Source organism: Magallana gigas, chromosome 5 (genome assembly GCF_963853765.1).
Source record: "Magallana gigas chromosome 5, xbMagGiga1.1, whole genome shotgun sequence".
Taxonomy (NCBI): domain Eukaryota; kingdom Metazoa; phylum Mollusca; class Bivalvia; order Ostreida; family Ostreidae; genus Magallana; species Magallana gigas.
In genome coordinates, this window is record NC_088857.1 from 214185 (window position 1) to 231763 (window position 17579).

The 17579-nt window shown below is 35.5% G+C and overlaps 2 protein-coding genes across 13 annotated transcripts in view; one reads left to right on the forward strand and one right to left on the reverse strand.

Moving 5' to 3' along the window:
- LOC105321199 (serine/threonine-protein kinase greatwall) overlaps positions 1-7329 on the reverse strand; it is a 20872-nt gene extending 13543 nt beyond the window's left edge. For both annotated transcript variants that reach the window (XM_020064468.3, XM_020064470.3), the window contains exon 1: positions 7195-7329. The gene's annotated coding sequence lies outside the window, so the exon portion shown is untranslated. The remainder of the gene's footprint in view (positions 1-7194) is intronic.
- Positions 7239-17579, forward strand: part of LOC105321198 (splicing regulator ARVCF) — a 22666-nt gene continuing 12325 nt past the window's right edge. For 2 of the 11 annotated variants that reach the window (XM_034456998.2, XM_034457013.2), the window contains exons 1-7: positions 7245-7380; positions 8550-8609; positions 11190-11338; positions 13442-13471; positions 14786-14990; positions 15071-15333; positions 16677-17536. In XM_034456998.2, the coding sequence (XP_034312889.2) occupies positions 7264-7380; positions 8550-8609; positions 11190-11338; positions 13442-13471; positions 14786-14990; positions 15071-15333; positions 16677-17536 (1684 nt within the window). In that variant the 5' untranslated portion in view covers positions 7245-7263. Of the gene's footprint in view, positions 7381-8203; positions 8267-8549; positions 8610-11189; positions 11339-12402; positions 12984-13005; positions 13200-13441; positions 13472-14785; positions 14991-15070; positions 15334-16676; positions 17537-17579 lie in introns of those variants that run through there. The other 9 variants (XM_034457007.2, XM_011419447.4, XM_034457022.2 and 6 more) reach the window with 9 other exon arrangements.

Consider the following 17579-nt stretch of genomic DNA (forward strand, 5'->3'; position numbering starts at 1 on the left):
TATTCATTTTGTAAGTACCTCCAAAAAAAAAAATAAACAAGTCGATAGACCATGAAACACTATACACGTGTACACTATTAAGATATGTCAATGTGGGTAACAAATAGTATAATTAAAGATAAATGTTTTACGCCAAAAAGGGAAGTCGGACTCCTTTAGAACATTCGGCAAACCTCGACAGATTCTGTAAACTACTACACCAACTTAGAAATAGATTTAATTTCCCATTAGTCACTAGATTGTACGCATTTACCATAACCTAATAGCTGTGACTCCAAGTAAACTATCAAATTTCAAATTTTGAATTAAACTTTCAACATATACTGTAAGATCTCAATACACGAAATAAAAAGTAGTCACATAACTTAATATTGCGAAGACCCGATAATAAATGTATACTGCCGGGTATATATACTTAAGAAATAAACAACGTTATTTAGTGAACATGGCGTTATGAATAGCATTTGCTCTGTTGGCATATTCCATGATGCGCGCTAGCGCATCATGGAAAATATGCCAGCAGAGCAGTTGCTATTCATAACGCCATGTTTACTACATAATCGTTGTTTATTACTAATATTTGCATTTTACCACTAGCAAATACCCTGTATTAGCCTAGACCTTGACATTTAGCTATTACATCAAAAGTAAACATTCAGACTGTAATGTATCTTTTTAATTCACATAGATTTGTTAACAGAATCAATGATATGTTATATAACAGTAATTCCTTTAAAATGTTATCAAAAACATGTTTTAATATTACATGTAAATACGTCAATTTTAATGGAGTTGGAGAAAACACATGATGTATCGTATAGTGGTTTAAATCTATAACGTCATGGAAAAGTTTATATAACGTTACACCTTTATGACGTCATAGTATACTGACAGAGCAATTGCGATTATAGAGAAATAATTGCAGCTCCTCCGTATGGGCTTACAGTGGGAAAGAACAATGGAAATGCAAATATATACATGTAGGAACTCATACATCCCCCACCATCCTTAAATCGATACAAATGAATTTATTATACTTTCATGTTTAATACTGAAATCTGATTGGTTAAGACACAGTTGACAATCCCTTCTATTACCCTCAGCCTTAGCAACACACTTAGCAACGGGTAACACAACGAATTGTTACATGCGCGTATATTATGCGCGTACGGTTCGGCGTAGAATTCTAAATAAAAGCAGTAAAAAACACTCTAATATTAAGGTCGGTAGCGGGTTTAAAATTTTGCGCCCTCTGCGCAGGGTTTTGCGCATTACTGTCGTAAAACGCAAATGTAAAGTAAAATGTTCAAATATACAGGTTAGCATGTAACGTTTTATGTTAAAAAAAATGACTTATCAAAAAATTATATTTAGTGTATAGAATCGTTAGAATAATGTCAGAAGTATTTTAATCATCTCGCCGCTTCTTCAAAATCGACGTTATTGTCGTCGGAATCAACGTCTTACGATGACGTCAGTTGATACTCTGACGTAACAATTGACAAAAATAAACGTCGTGCACTTTCTATTGCAGCGTCAATAATTAAAATCAAAACTATTATTTGCAAAATAAAAACATATACGCGACCCTTCTACGTTCTGTGTGAGTGGAAATGTATTTTTTCTTCTAATACAAATAAAATTAAATTTGATTCGTAAACATCCTTTTGTTTTATACAATTCTATAAGGTAAAATGGCTGGCACGGCACGTTTATAAGATCAAGCTATGAGGGCGGATAGCCTAAAAACCATCCGGTCAACTTCGTTTTAATTTGGCGAAAAGTTTACTTATAAATTAACCTTCCATCGCTGAAAATTTAAAGAAAATCGTATGTTTGTAATTTTTTAAATATGAAATTGAAAATGAAAACCCTCATTTTCCAGTATAATCCTATATAAAATGTCGGTGATGAATCGGACATACGACCAAAATTTGAGCGCGACAAACAGATAAACTATCCGGTCAATTTACTTTATATTTTGCACATAGTTTACTCATAAGCTGACATTTCACTGTAAAAAATTTAAAGGAAATCGTATGTTTGAAACATTCTCCCCCGAGACTCCTTAAGACATTCAGTATAATAAAATAAATAGTGCCTGTTTGGGAGGATAACAGTTGAAATTGACACCCCTCGAAAACCTTTGTCAACCTCCGCTTCGCGTCGGTCGACAATGGTTTCCTCGGGGTGTCAATTTCAACTGTTATCCTCCCAAACAGGCACTATTTATATACTAGTAAATGACAAATGTTATGGCTCGCGAATTAGAACAACTACAATCCATGCAATCACGTACCAGAAAAGGAGTACAACAGAAAACAATCAACAATATCATGGGGTAAGTTACTTGTACCATAATTTACGATTATTTATTATATCTAATATCGGGAGTGCACTTGCCTCTAAACAATACGGTGCCAATGCGTTGGTTTTTATATATGTATATTGTACTTCGTGAATTTCCAAAATGACTTTCTATCCCCGACAAAGATTAATTATTCTTAATTCAAAAAAAAATTTAAAAAAATCATAGCCCTAATGAATAGATCGTCTTCTCATTGTTATATTCTTATTTCATATTCATTCATTTTCCGACTTATAGTATCGATATTTGCTTCAAAGAATTAAACTTATTAACACAATTTCATATTTCCGAACCCTAAATTGTGCAATGTTTCTGTTTAAACAATTGAAATCAAATTTAAATTAATGAAAGTAATTAGTTTTTTAAAATCTTATTTGATACTCTATATCAATGTATGTTTTATAAAAGTGGCTGAAAAAAACCATGTACATATATATTTTGAACAAAATCAATCAATGAGCAAAAAAAAAAAATATTTGAGAAATGCATGTCGCGAAACCGTGAATGTCCAATTCGATTGGCTACCGCTATTCACTCTGTCCACAAAACAAGTTTTCTATTCAAACGCTTTCTTATCACGTGATTGACATTTTATAAAAACTTTAAACACGATACCCCTATTTTATTTAACATGACGATCTCTACTTGGCCGAAAACATGGAGAGGAATATTAAAATAGAGTCTTTCTGACAAAGCCTTTTGTTTCGAGCTAAAAATGAGATTTATTCGACGAACTAGGTTAGTCGAGTCATTTATCCGTGTTGAGTTTTGGCAATTTTGATCTGGAGGAAACTCTTACCGTGGAGTATTATGAACGCGCTAAACAACAAATTTGTTGATGTTGTTTTTACTCGAGATAGTGGGCGGATTAAAAAAAATTGTAGGGTATGTAGTAGTTACCCCATATAATATTGATGGTTATGTGCAGATACCCTATGGGCGTGGTCATAAGGACACTCGGGAGCGTAGTCGTTATGACCACACCCATCGGGTATCTGCACTTATAAAATGTGAAGATTTTTTCCCTCAAAACATGGATATATTGTGCGTACATGTAATTACCGATAATTTACAATATATGAACTTTTCTAAATGAATACACTTATAAATAACCTAAATATAGATTAGAGCTAAAGAGATTAACAACTCAAAAGGGGGAAATTATTAAACAACTCTAATGATAGGCAAACAACATTTCTTTCTTACAAATAAATTATCGCTTCTATCATGGTTTTGTGGAAAATGATTCATTTTTTATTTTTAAAAAATCACAGACTGAAATGAAAAATAATATAGAAATCTAGACAGGCCAACATCAACGAAATGAAAAAAATTGCCCAGAGAGACGGATGAAATGTCACATACCGTAATTTATTTATATCAAACTGCCATAAAGTCGTATTCAATCATGCCCGGATCCATGCCTTTTTTTCTTCAAAGGGTGGGGGGGGCGAGAGGTTTTTTTGTTTGTTTGTTGGGGGGGGGGGGGGGTCCGAGGCAAATATTTTAATATGTTAATGCAAATATAACAATTACAAGTCGATATGCATTGGCGGATCCAGAGGGGGGGGGGGGTCGGACCCCCCCCCCTTTCTCTTGGGCATGTGAATTTTTTTTTAAGACTTTTAATGCCTATTTAAAGGCAATTTTCCCCATTTATAATATAAATACTGTAGTTATCTCTGATAAATGCTTTTAAAATTGCTTATTTAAAGAATTTAGTACAACGTATCGTAATTTTGTTCTTATATGAAAAACCCTATCGAATTTTTATCGAAATAAAGTACAGCAGTATTGCTAAAAAAAAACAAATTTACAATAACAGCTCCAATGTATTTAATTTTCTACTCTATTTCTTTAAAAAATCGATTATAGTTCATACAGTTACAGTTTTGAACCGACAAGCCATCGAGTAAAACGACGTTCAAGTACGAGTACTCGCATTCATTTTACTTTTTAAAGCCGCGCTTTCAAATGTATTGTTTAGTTTATTAACTTAAATTGACAAGTAATGAATTTTGCACGTATTGATTTTCATCAGTTGGAACCAAAACCCCCACCCCCCCCCCCCCCCCTGCCTTTTCCAAATCGCTGGATCCGCCTCTGATATGGCTGTGTAAAGCAAAAACGTCAAATCAAATATCAATTATTTTATACCTAATAATTAATCATGTGTTTTTTTTCATTCATCATAATACTGTGTTAAAATCAACATATGACTCTACACTTTCTTCGTGCTGTTGATATTATATGCGTATATCAGTGACAACTATAAATAAATAAACTATACTACTAGCGCTATAAAGCGCGATGTTTCATTCGATGAAGATATAAATACCCTACTTGAAATATATCGAGATTTACGAAAAAGATATTTCGTATTAAATATTTCATAAAATTTATGGAATAACTAGAACTGTTATTGTAATAACAAGATACATGTAGCTAAAAAGCCTGTTAAGTTTTATTGGTGCCCAATTGTCACAAGACAATGGACTATGCAGCTATATAGTCTATATGCATCGAAAGAGTTGAACTTGATGCAGGTCTCAAAAGAATATTCACAGATTGTATTGGCAAAACTTACAGTTTGACATTTATAAGTTGTTGATTTCCACATATATGAGCCAGTTAGATTGCCAAAGTACGTGCCCATTTTTAAATCGTGAACTAAAGGGGCTTAATTAACAATAAAAGAGACATAATACAAGTTAGTCAAAAATTTGACAATACTTAAAAAACGGACACTCAATCAGAAAATAAAAAAAGTTAAAAAGAACAAGTTACTCAATTTGAAAAAAAGAAACATGAGAAGTATATTTCAAACGTTGCTATATTTTTTTCCCAATGCATGCAGTTTTTTTTGAAATATTATTTTTTTTAAAAATTATCATTATTAATCTATTCCAGTTTTTTTCACTTGTATAAATAGCATTTTTCATCAAATAATATATAGTAGTTATATTTCAGAAGATTTTTTCCTAAATAATAATACATTGTATATTGAAAGTTATAAAAGTACGAACGACAACTCTGGATACAAGTCTTTTCAGAGGGCGTGATCTTTTTTATTGGAATAGCCAATCAAAATCTTGATGTTGTATGGAAATATAGACACGATTTTTTCATCGTACACGTTGAATTTAAACACAAGCAGATGTAAGTAACTGTATTTTTCATTGAACAATTTAAATTTTTATATTTCTTCTGTAACCATTCCCTTAATCTGCGGTACCAAAAACCAAGATGTAAGTTTACTGTCGACCGACTACCGAAAAGTTTGAATACCTGTGATTATGTTTTGTTTGAAATGTACCGACACGGTATTATAAAGTACGACAAAGAGCAATCAGGGAAGAGTATATACTGGTCACGAACTTTAAAATGAAATGTAACAAGCCATGCCTTCATTAATGTTGAATTTCCATACCACTCCTTTGAAAAAACTTTCTGTGTTGAATGTTTACAGTTTACACCTGTGTGGACGCCATGTTGAATCATGGCGTCCGGAAAAGTGAGATAGAGAAAAAATAGGGTTTAGAATAAAACAGATGCGTAAAACATATTTATGAAGTATTACACTGATTCCGCATACACATGTTGATAAATCAAGCCTCTTGGGGCCTACATTGTAATTTATTTGGCCTCAAAACTCCAGAATGATAAAAGCAATATTGTGCTGCTCAGGTGAAGAATTGACATTCCTGTTGGGGCCTTCAAGGGGCACTATGATAATTTTTTTTTTTAACTGTCAAGAATTTACTTTTTCTAATTTAATAAAGTAAATAATTCAAAAGTAGATATGTTTATAGTATGTAATCTGTAGATCTTCTGGTCTTATTGCAAACTATAGTGAAATTATATAAAGGCATATTTATAAAAAAAAAGAAGAAGTAAATATAGGATTTAGATACAGTGCATGAAGACACATGGCCATGCATTCAAATAAAGATGTGAACCATAAACCTTGTTTTTTTTTAATGAAAAAATTCAGTCCAAGAAAAATATTGGGAGATTAGAGGAAACGACAGTATTTGTTGGATTATCTGAGATTATATAGATCATATAAAACCCCAGACTGTCTCAGAATCATGTAGACAGTATATATTATGCTCTAATATTTACTTTTAATATTTTAATATTTCCAGTGACTTTGTGAAAACAATACAAATTGATTTTGTAATGTATAGTCCAATACATTTCATCAAAGGCTACTTTAAAAATTTACCCATACAATTGCTGAAAATTATATAAATAAAAGTGAAAAGGAATCATTCTTTAAATAATATTAGGTGATCAAAAACGGTCGGGAGTGATCTATCGTAGCCCTTTGGGCTTTATTGGACTTTAATCATTCCCTCCCCTACCATATTTGATCATATCATTATACTAAAAGAATGATTCCTTATTATTATTATTATTATTATTATTCCTTATTATAGAAAAGTATTTGTTTATTGCATGACTTTAATTTTCACCATGAATATATAATTTAGTGTATCACTATGTGCAGATTACTGAAAAATGCACAATGTTGCACATTTTAAAAAATTTCACTGAGTGCTGGTCATGCTTGTTTGGCCAAAGTTTGTGTGTATTTTTGGGTACTTGAATAAATGAAAATGAAAAACTGCAGATTGAAGGAGAAAGGTGCTAAATTAATATGATAACATCTAAATTATTAGTTTTTAGTGTTTTTCTTTTTACACTCAGTTTTGCAACTTCTCTCAGATATCTTTTATAAATTGGGAATTAAAAATTTAATATTGTTATTGACCTTGCTCATAATAAGTACAGGTCCATGTTCCAATATTACATGTATATACCTTATCTGCTTCCTTGTTTACAGAGATTTAGGTCCGTCTGACGGTTGAGACCCATGTTTTGATTCCGAGATGCCGGTGGGTCCATATGACCAAGACAGTTTTTATCTGAACACCCCAATCCATACCCCAGAGAGAACCCTTGGAAATGAATCCAGCTCCAGCTTGTTGAAGTCTGTGAAGGCACAGGTATGCAGCATTCCGCTTAGTTTGGTCAAATCATTCTGTGTCTTGTACCATATCAGTATTTGTAAGATACAATAATTATTTGATTTTTAAGACTGCTTTGCCTTAATCCATATGCATATATAACATGTATGTGCTAGAATATGGTATGTAAGTTAATGTCTTGTGGGGAAGTTTGAACAGGATCATTTTATCATGTTTATGGTGCTGGTAAATATGCTGCTCTGTCATAAGGCAGAAGTAACGCCTCCGACTGTTCACAGTTCTATGAAGTAACTTCAATCTCTGACAAAACTTCCCTTCTGAATTTTTACGCAAGCAAGATATTTCATTATCATTAAGAGTGCCCAAAATTAGAATTTTTGACATTTGTAAAATATAGGTGACATCATGGTCTTACTGGAATTTTAAATAATAGTTTTAATAGTTTTATTCAAAAGACTAAAGTCATGATTATGCAACATGTGTCTATTTCCTGTTCCTGTTGTAAAAAAAAAAGTATGTGGGTTTTATATAGCCTGTCTTGTGTCATAAACTGTATAATGACTCAGTGAGCTCTGTGGTTTCCTTACCTGTCTCAAACTTCCACCATGTAACTGGGTATAAATCAGGTAACAATGGAGACCAGTAACAGGAATTATACGAAATGTTGTGAAAACAATCTCCCCATTGCATGCCTATTGTGGAAAATGAAATATGTGAACTTATCTTTATTCACATTGTGTTTGGTTATTGAACTGAGTGCCCCTTTGGGTGGCCCCCGTGTTATGACAAGGTATCAGCCTACTCTAATGGCTTATAAATGCACCTACCTAACATACCTGGTCAATGAATGATTTACACAAATATCTAATCAGACGAAACATCTCACCTTCAAGATGTGACACAGGTGAAGTCAGTTTGGACAAAAAAACTTCATTTAATAATATGGATAACTTGTGTATAATTGGAAAATAATAGTTTCATTTTATAGATGGATTTATATAGCTTGGATGTACCACAGAACACTGTGCCATTGTGTTGTTACAAGTGAAGGGGGCAGCATTTTTATGGAGTGAATCACTGAATTAAAGTTGCCTAATTTAATTAGTTTGACAACAAGCATGTTTGGAGATTGTGTCTGATATATACTAGCTGCATGATTCAGTGGTGTAAATTTTTGTTTTATGCAGGAAGACCAATTTAAACGAATAACTCGGGAATTACAAACTGAGAGAAGAAACCACAAGCAGGTAAGAGTTTTCTTTGTAAGTGGCCTTAGACAAGGTGGTACATGTATTATGCAGATTGAGTCCTTTGTTCCTGTGTAGGTAGTACACAGATCTAAAACAGCAGTAAGTAGTACACAAATCTAAGACAGCAGAGATTGTGTCGTGGATAGATCTACATGCCTCGAGCTGTCAGTGGATATTGTATGAAGATTATGTATTATCTCTGGTGTGTGTCAACAAGACAGACAGATTTCCTGTTACCCAGTGGTGGGACTAGATTCCTCCCCGAGTGGACTAGTCTCGGATGTAAACTTTGAATTCTGAGGATACCCTACATTCTTGGAGTACGTGTGTAGGACATGTCTGGAGTGTTAAGTAAGAAACTGTTGACATACGGTGACCAGGAATAACTTCCCTTCCTCTGCTAGGTAATACCTGTCTCACCTGGGCCAGGTAAAAACATGCATACCTGCAATCTTTAAATCTGTACACACCACAGTTGGCTGACCTTTTTGTGCAATTTTCTCTTTCAAATTGGTTGATTTATTGAACAAGCCTTTAAGAAATGTGACGCACTCAGAAAGTGCTTTGCCTTCCCTGGGGAATTCTTATCCCAATTTATTGAAACTTTTGAAAGGCTTGTGTGAAAGAAGTTTTCATGAGTGAGTGTATGCAGCACATTTTGCTTCCGATATCAATGTTTTTGTTATTTTCTCACTGTATGCCAGTTTTGTTTGCTGTGTTGAAATTTGATTGTGAATACATGTATCTGTGTAATGTAACACAGAGATGATTTAATTCCTGCCTATTTATAAAAGGGAAAGACTATTAGAATCCCTAGTAAGTTTGGTCTGTAGGTAGCACTAGGTTATTTTGTATCAATGAAGTGTACTCTCCATCAATATTCTGTGTGTAGCCAGTGAGGGCATCGTCTTCATGCACAGCTCCATTTCAATCCCTTGTTCCCCCTTCACACACATCAAGGTACATATACAGGTAGGCTAGGAAATATGACATCTTATTCTGTATTGGTGTTATATTGTGTATCTGAGGTCTTTCGTGACAGATCTGACTATTTACTAGTACAGACTCATTGACTGTGAGACAGATTGTTATGTATGATTGAACATGAAGTATGTATCCTCAAGCTCCACAGAAAACAAAAAATCCCAGAGTGTGGGTGAAATATCATTGATTGAAGAAACTAACACAGACCTACAAATTGTAGGAGTAGGCCGGTCTGTTGAGTTTTAAAAAGGCTCCAATATTGACAGGATTGATTGAGCTTATAGAGGTAGATCACAATGTAAATATGATCAGGACAGATACAAATTAGCAGATACTGGCGGTTAGCGGGCACTGACCCAATTCTCTACATGGAGTCTAGGTCCCATAAAAGCCTTGTCGCAGTCTTCTATCCATACTTTCTTCCCAGAAATCCACTTTCAGAAACTTGGAGAACTAGCATGTTAGGAGATGACAGCCCTGAGGATAAAAAATAACATCTGGCCAAACTCCATGGGTTTTATTCTCTAACAGCTGGAGGATTTATTATCTCCGGATAAAACTTTTAGCACTGTTGTGTATTTCAGTGCCTGAATTGAGTGAGAGTTAAATATTCCATATGTTTTCATTTAAAACTCATTATCTTTAAAATGAAGCTTGAAAATTCTCATTTTCCCAACGGACTGTTAAAGCCTTTCATTTATTGTTTGATTTATGTAATATGTAAGCTGTTTAATGTATAATTGAGTTCATGTGAGGCTTTAAATTGTGTGTAATGTAGCATGCTTTTTATAATTAGATGCAGGCAATTATAGCTAATGAAACTCCGTATGAGAAATATACATCCATTTTAAATATGCTGTATTCTTAGAGTAATCAGTTGGAATAGTTTTCTGAAAGTTGAATTAATGTCATCATTATTTTGTCTGTATGGTGTCACAAACAGTATGTTGTCACTTTGTACATGTATTGTTTCTAAACAGTATGTTGTCAATATGGTGTTACAGACAGTATATTGTCAATATGTTTTTAGTATGTTGTTAATATGTTGTCAGTATGTTGTTACATACAGTATGTTGTCAGTTGTCGGCCTGCCCCTGTGAAGGTCTCGCTTTGTTGTGCATCAAAGTGTGGATGGCTTCTGTCCTGGGTGAGGCCGTCTCTCTTGTTTGCATTACATATTGGCTGTTCCATCTTCTGTCACTTCACTTCCATATCATCTCATCATGTCATCCTCACTAAAGCCTAGTTGTAATGACTGAAAACTGTCATTTTAATTTTATATTTACAAGTCCTTGACTCCATGGATGTATTGTAATGACTAAAAATTTATAATTTTTAAATCATTGAAAATCTGTTTCCATGTGATTTGGAAAACCCCTAGGCAAAAGATGCTGGAATTGATATGTTCATTCTCACGTATTGGTGGTGGTTTCAATGATAAATGATTGATTTACTGACAACAAAATGAGGGGTTGGGTGGGTGGGGGTTGAAGTTTCTGGCCAATCTTAGAGATGACATCGAGTACGTGCAGAGATGGAGGGGCTAGCTCCCTGAGATCAGGAGTCCTGATTGTTGGTGATTTATATTTCCAGTACAAAGCTTCCCCAGGTATTATGACTAGTTTTAACACCACAGAAGACTCCCTCCCCTGGCGGAGTCCCCACTCCCTAGCCAATTCTAGAATAGAGGACGACAGTTTTGTCTCGCCAAAAATGAACTCCCACCTCTTGGATTCTTGTATGTAAGTATGCATAGACAATTAGAACCGGAATCCCACTCCCAATGGAAGAGAGTAACAGATTCAGTACCTAACATGTTGAGTTCTATAGATCCCAGTGTTATAGAGTTCTGTTCATTAATCTGTTGCATGGACCATCACTATATAATCCTGTGTTCTGCATGTATCATGTACCCCAAGGCATGTGTTGTGTCAGCTCATCTCTGTTTTAGACCTCGGGTGGCCAACGACACAACATCTCTATTTCAGACTATAAGGGTGGTCAGTATGTTGACTCGGATTATATGAACGTGTAGCATGGATAAGTCCTAGAATTTGTTTGTTATGTAGTCTGATAAATTCATCTGTGTGTATATAAGTACAAAGTGTTGACTACAATCTATGTACATCGTAAAAGCTGCATATTGAACACAAACCATCACATCGTTAAGGACTGCAATAGAAGTATTTATACTGACAAATATTTCACAGAGATCCCATGAAATAATTAGTGATTTAAGCTTTCAAACACTGAAGTGTTAAACAGTCAGATTATCAAGAAATATCGCTCAATTTCAGAGGTGATATGACGTCACAGAGATAAATTTAGTCCTGTTAAGTTTCTAAGAAAATCTATAACATCCTCACATTTTACATTGGACTTTTGGTGGATTTTGAATTCATTTTTGCTCAATATGTTGCACTGAGCTAGTTTCCTGAAGAAATGCCTAGCATAGCCACATTTCTATAGAGGGCTATTACAGCTAATGCCTCCCTCTCTGTTTATCAACTTGCTGCAAACAATGCCTAAAAGAATGTGTAAGAAATAGCTGTTCTTAATGTTGACATAAGAACATACCAGGGCTGTTTAATTGAATCGTCTGGCACTCGGGTCATAGATCTATGTTTGGTGTCTTATACACGGACAGGAACCTCAGTATACTCTATTCTACCATATTGATTTTATAGCGTAATATAAGACCCTCTCTCCTAGCCCCAAGCATGAAGCAAGCATGATGATAAAATGCACTTTTCATAAGTTAATTATGCAGGTTTTGGTAAAGAATTCAAGGAATTCAAATTGTAGACGAGCTTTTTCTGTCGCCTCCTGTAGACCGACAGACCTGTGTACTCGTGTCATTACTGTGTAACACAGTGGTTGCTATATGATAGGAGGGAGTTCATAAAACAGTGTTAGGTAAAAAAAAACCCATTAAAACCACAAGGAACTTGGCCTTCACAGAGGAATAAAGAATTGCAGCTATTGGAATGTTGTATTGTCTTTTCACTATTGATTGGGATAGTATACATACAATGTTTGACATTTTTTGTGATCAGTCATGTGGAAATGTCTTTAGAGGTGACAGTGGGTTTTAATGGTGCATTTTTGTGAATGCATGAGTGACTACTTTAAGAAGAACACTTTGAGACTCTATTTTTACATTCGATGATCTCCACACCTCCACAGTTTGTTTACGAGTCGGGCCCTGATCCGTGGTGTGTGAGAGTGTATTGGGATTTACTCCGCCTGCCAATAATTGGTTCCCAGACATTTAATGGTCACTCAACTCAAACCATGTCCATGTCCTAGTTCAAAGGAATGAAAACAAGTTTTTAAAATATCTGCCAGGGAATTAAGGTTATGGCGTAGTGACAAATTGTTGTAACAGTAAGTGTATTCTGTACCTGGGGACTATTATTGGACCGTCATGTAATGGGTGTTGATGATGTGCAGGTCCCCACCTGTTTCTGTGGGGGAGTCTGTGTACCAATAGTATTTCCCTGATTCTGTGGAGGATCTCCCTGATTTAGAGGGACCTCTTAGATTAAAGTGAAAACTCTGTTTACTGTAGGAATCTATTTACTATTTGACTGTGATCTGTAGGTAAGGATCGGTACTGGGGTGAGAGTGTTTGCACTGACACAAGAGTATTGGGGTTGGGCCAATGTAAAGTATCTGTACAATATTTTTCTAGGTGGAAAAGAACTATTACTACTGTAACAGCTGAAAATTAATATTATTATTGATCAATGTGATTAAACATAGATATGCTTATTGGGTATAATTGGATCATAGATTATGAACAAGTAGGAAATTCTCTCTACATCTTGCCTTTCTTATTGTAGGAGGGAGTTAGAAGATAGAGGCACATTTGGGTAGGTAAACATACCACATCATAAAGCATTGGGAATAAGACTTGGCACATGATACAGTGACATTGGTATAAAGGGGATCTATATCATATATATCATACAATTTTATGATATGATGAAGTGACAATCTCAGTCGGGATCTGTTCCTCTCTGAGAATTGATTACCCTCACAGTTCCTAGATTCTACAACTCTGCATTCTGCTGTCTATGTGGTTTGAAGAGTTTCTTGTTTGACCTGAAGTTTATGACAGAAGTGAATGACAGAAATAAAAGCCAAATCAAATAGTTTGATTGAGTTTTATCAGAGATACAGGACAGAACTCCACAGATTATAGCCATCACAGCAGATTTAGCTCACACTCCTAGGTGTGCTATTATCTCACCTGTGACAGAATACACCTGTAATTAGCTCTCTATTAGCAATAGGTCACAGGAGTCTGTAGGTCTATTTATTGTGGTGAGGTAAACATGGTAAACCATTAATAGAATTCTATTCATGCTGTATAAAAAAATGACTTCTTATAAAAATAAACAACTCCTAATTTAGACTTCCAATGACCTAATACAGACTTCATTTGCCCTAACAAAGATGATGAAATGCATGTACGTTTTTTTTTTTAAATATCTAATATAATGATAATAATAATATAATGAAAATTTTGTGTGAAAGCTATAAAAAGGTTGGCAGTGTAATACATTTAATACCAAATATTCTTTGATCATCACCATTGTTTCTGTAAATGGGTAGAAATTGAATACAATATCTCATTGGGTGTATATACATGTGTATGTATGATAGCAGAATGCTAAAGTGCTTGAAGCAACAACAAACCTGACTCTGCATAATACTGGGAACATGCATTTACAACACATCATAAAATATACATGTCTTGATTTTTTTTTTTTTTTTTTTTTTTTTTAAAGAATTGAAAGAAAGGTTATTTTAGAAATTTTTATAGGTAATCTTAAAATAGAATTTAAACAACTTTGTGATATAAAGACAGGCAGTCTATTTAAAATTGTTTTTATCCATGCTGCATGAAATTGAGAGAATACTGAGATTTTGTGATAGAAATTGGAGATAAGTGGAGTGCATCACATACAGAATTTGTTTAGAATACATTCGTAAACAGACCCCCACCTGGTTGATACACACATGCCTGCATCTAGTCAGTGTGCTGTACATGAATTTGTTGAATGCCTCAATGCCATGAATGAGCACAGCTAGATGACTAGATGACAGACATGCCTTAACTTCAGTCTTGTTGTTTTTGTTGTTCATACCTCTGTACATTTATCATTGTTTATTGATTACAGAACGGACAACATGGATTTTGACAATTATGCCCATGAGAGTTCATATGGGGGTCATGACCCTGGGATGTACAGCAGTGACCCCTATGGACAGAGTTACTCCCCTCACCTCCCTAACGGTGGTCAGTATTACCAGGACGAGCGGTCCCCTCATGGATCACGAGTCTCCCTCCACAGTGGCGGTAGTAACAGAAACCTGTCCAGAATGGTAAGAAATTTGCCCACAGTGATTAAACATTTTGTTGCGTCTCCAAATTTCCTTGATGATTGTAACTTGACCTTTTTTAGGATAACAAGCTGATGGGCCAGGGGTCGATGGGATCCCTACACAGAGTGGAGCCCTCCCAGCCCCATGACAACTACGCCTCCTACTCCTCGCTGTCTCGCCCCCAGTATGATGACGGTCCACCCCAGGGCTCACCACACAGCCCGGGCACCCCCACAAGGTTAAATGGCTATCAGGATCGGCCATATGGTGGCGGGGGGCGCTACAGTATGGCGTCCAATGATAGCATACACAGAGATGATCCTTACAGTGGTTATGATCCTAGGTAGCTAGCATGCTTATATATATATACATATCCCATGATGCAAATCTCTCTGACTGTCAGTAAAATGCAGTAGTTAATATTCTACCTTTTGTTGATGAAATATTGTGATATTTTTGCATGGCTGTAAATATTTTTGTTCAAACAAAAATTGATGCCTCGAAGCATTCTGTAATTTTGACAGATCAAATTGATGCTCTGTTAGATTTTGTTTGATATGAAAAAGATACCACCTGAAAAGATTTTAAGTGATTCCTAGCAATGCATTGTGGGATACCTGGGTATGCTGGAATACCTTGGTATGTAGTGTAATTGATGTTCTGATGCATGTTGGGTTTGGCACTCAATATTAACCTTGTATTGCATTCATTTCAATCAATGGTTACGCTTTTGTTAATTGTACGCTAAATAAGGTCGTTGCAAGTACATAAAGTGAGAATTATTACCAAAACATGGATAGAATGATACTTAAAGTATAAAATGTGTTTTTTTTGAATTACTTTTTATCTGAGAAAAGCAAGGTACATGTATCATAAAGACTATTTTACCATAAAAAACAAAAAACTGAGCATGAGGTGTACTTTTGCAAATAGAAAATTATCTACTGTTACAGCACAAGACGAATTAATGGTTAAATGATACAAATATTCATTCAGTAGGACTATTAAAATATAACTGTTTCTTAAGGGGTTTTTTCTTTCAAAGTGAACTAATTCAACGTGTGCTGTATCAGTAGAGATTATTGCTTGAATACTGATACATATAGTGTAGACTGATGACTTTATTTTCCTCATGCATTCATCTTTGTATATATGCACTCATTGTATATCGAGGACTTGTAGGACTAGGGCATTATACTGTAGATTCCTTATTTTATACGATATGTTAATTCAGCTATTTGACCATTTTGTATTATTTCACAACAGTAACAAAAAGAATAGTGAGATTATTAATCTTTGTGCAGTGCTACTGCCAGGTAGCATTCAAGTGGATATTAATTTCTGGGGTATAATTAGGAATCTACAGTACTCATTTTGTCTGTGTGTTAATGTGTATAAAGTGTTGGTGTTATGTGCCTAATTCAACCTCAAAACTATTTTTTTTAAAATTCTTTGAATGATATTTTATCTTAATATCCTTAAGATTCATATAAATTTTTAAAGATTTTCTCCAGAAGTCTTCCATTGTTAATTGAGTAAAAAGATATGAAATTTTAGACCAAATGATGAGTGAAATTTAAGATTGAAAAGGGAGCATGACCATGATGACAGTGTACAAACGATAATTTAACAATTAGACACAGACTCTACTTATAGAGAGTGTTAATAATCTGTTTGTGTTGTCAGGGATGGCCCTCCACGGAGCAGAGGCAGCTACGACCAGTCTCCCCCCTACAGCAGTAACCAGCACCTGACCCAGGACCCTCACTACCCAGGATACCCCACGGATGACCGCTACGGGGATCCCCAAGGTCACGACCCCTATGGCGATCACATGGGAAACGATCGCCATGGTGATCCCCACAATGACTCTCATGTCAGTGACTCCTTCTATAGAGATTCCCCTGACAGAAATAACATGTATCCAAGGAATGGGCCTCACCATGACAACTATGCAGACTACCCACCAGAAGACATTCATGACCCATCTTACACTGACGACAGATACAGAGGACATCCTGACGATTCAGGCAATTACAGGGAATCTCCTCTTCCTAGGGACCCTGGGAGTTACAGGGAATCCCCATTGCCAAGGGATCATGGGAATTACAGGGAATCCCCATTGCCAAGGGATAATGGAAATTACAGGGAATCTCCATTACCAAGGGATCCTGGAAATTACAGGGAATCTCCATTACCAAGGGATCCTGGAAATTACCAGGAATCCCCTCTCCCCAGAGAACAAGGATATGGAGATCCTCCAGAGGATAGGTTCCACAACATGTCCCTGATTGATCCCCAGGGGAACTATCCCCCGGACGACAGTTACCCTGGTAACCCACAGAACCCCGGCTATGACCAGCGTGGACCAGATGACAGGTATGGAGATGAGCCACAGACATTCGGTGATTACGACGATCAGCCGTACAGGAAACACGAGGGACTTCCTCCTGTTCACAGTGACCCATTCGCGGATGATCCATTCCAGCAGCAGCAGATGATGATGCAGAGAAGTCGCACTCCCACCTCTCTTCATGATCAATATGGTAAGTTCAGCTTCTTTATGACACCCTATCGATGAAAGCAAAC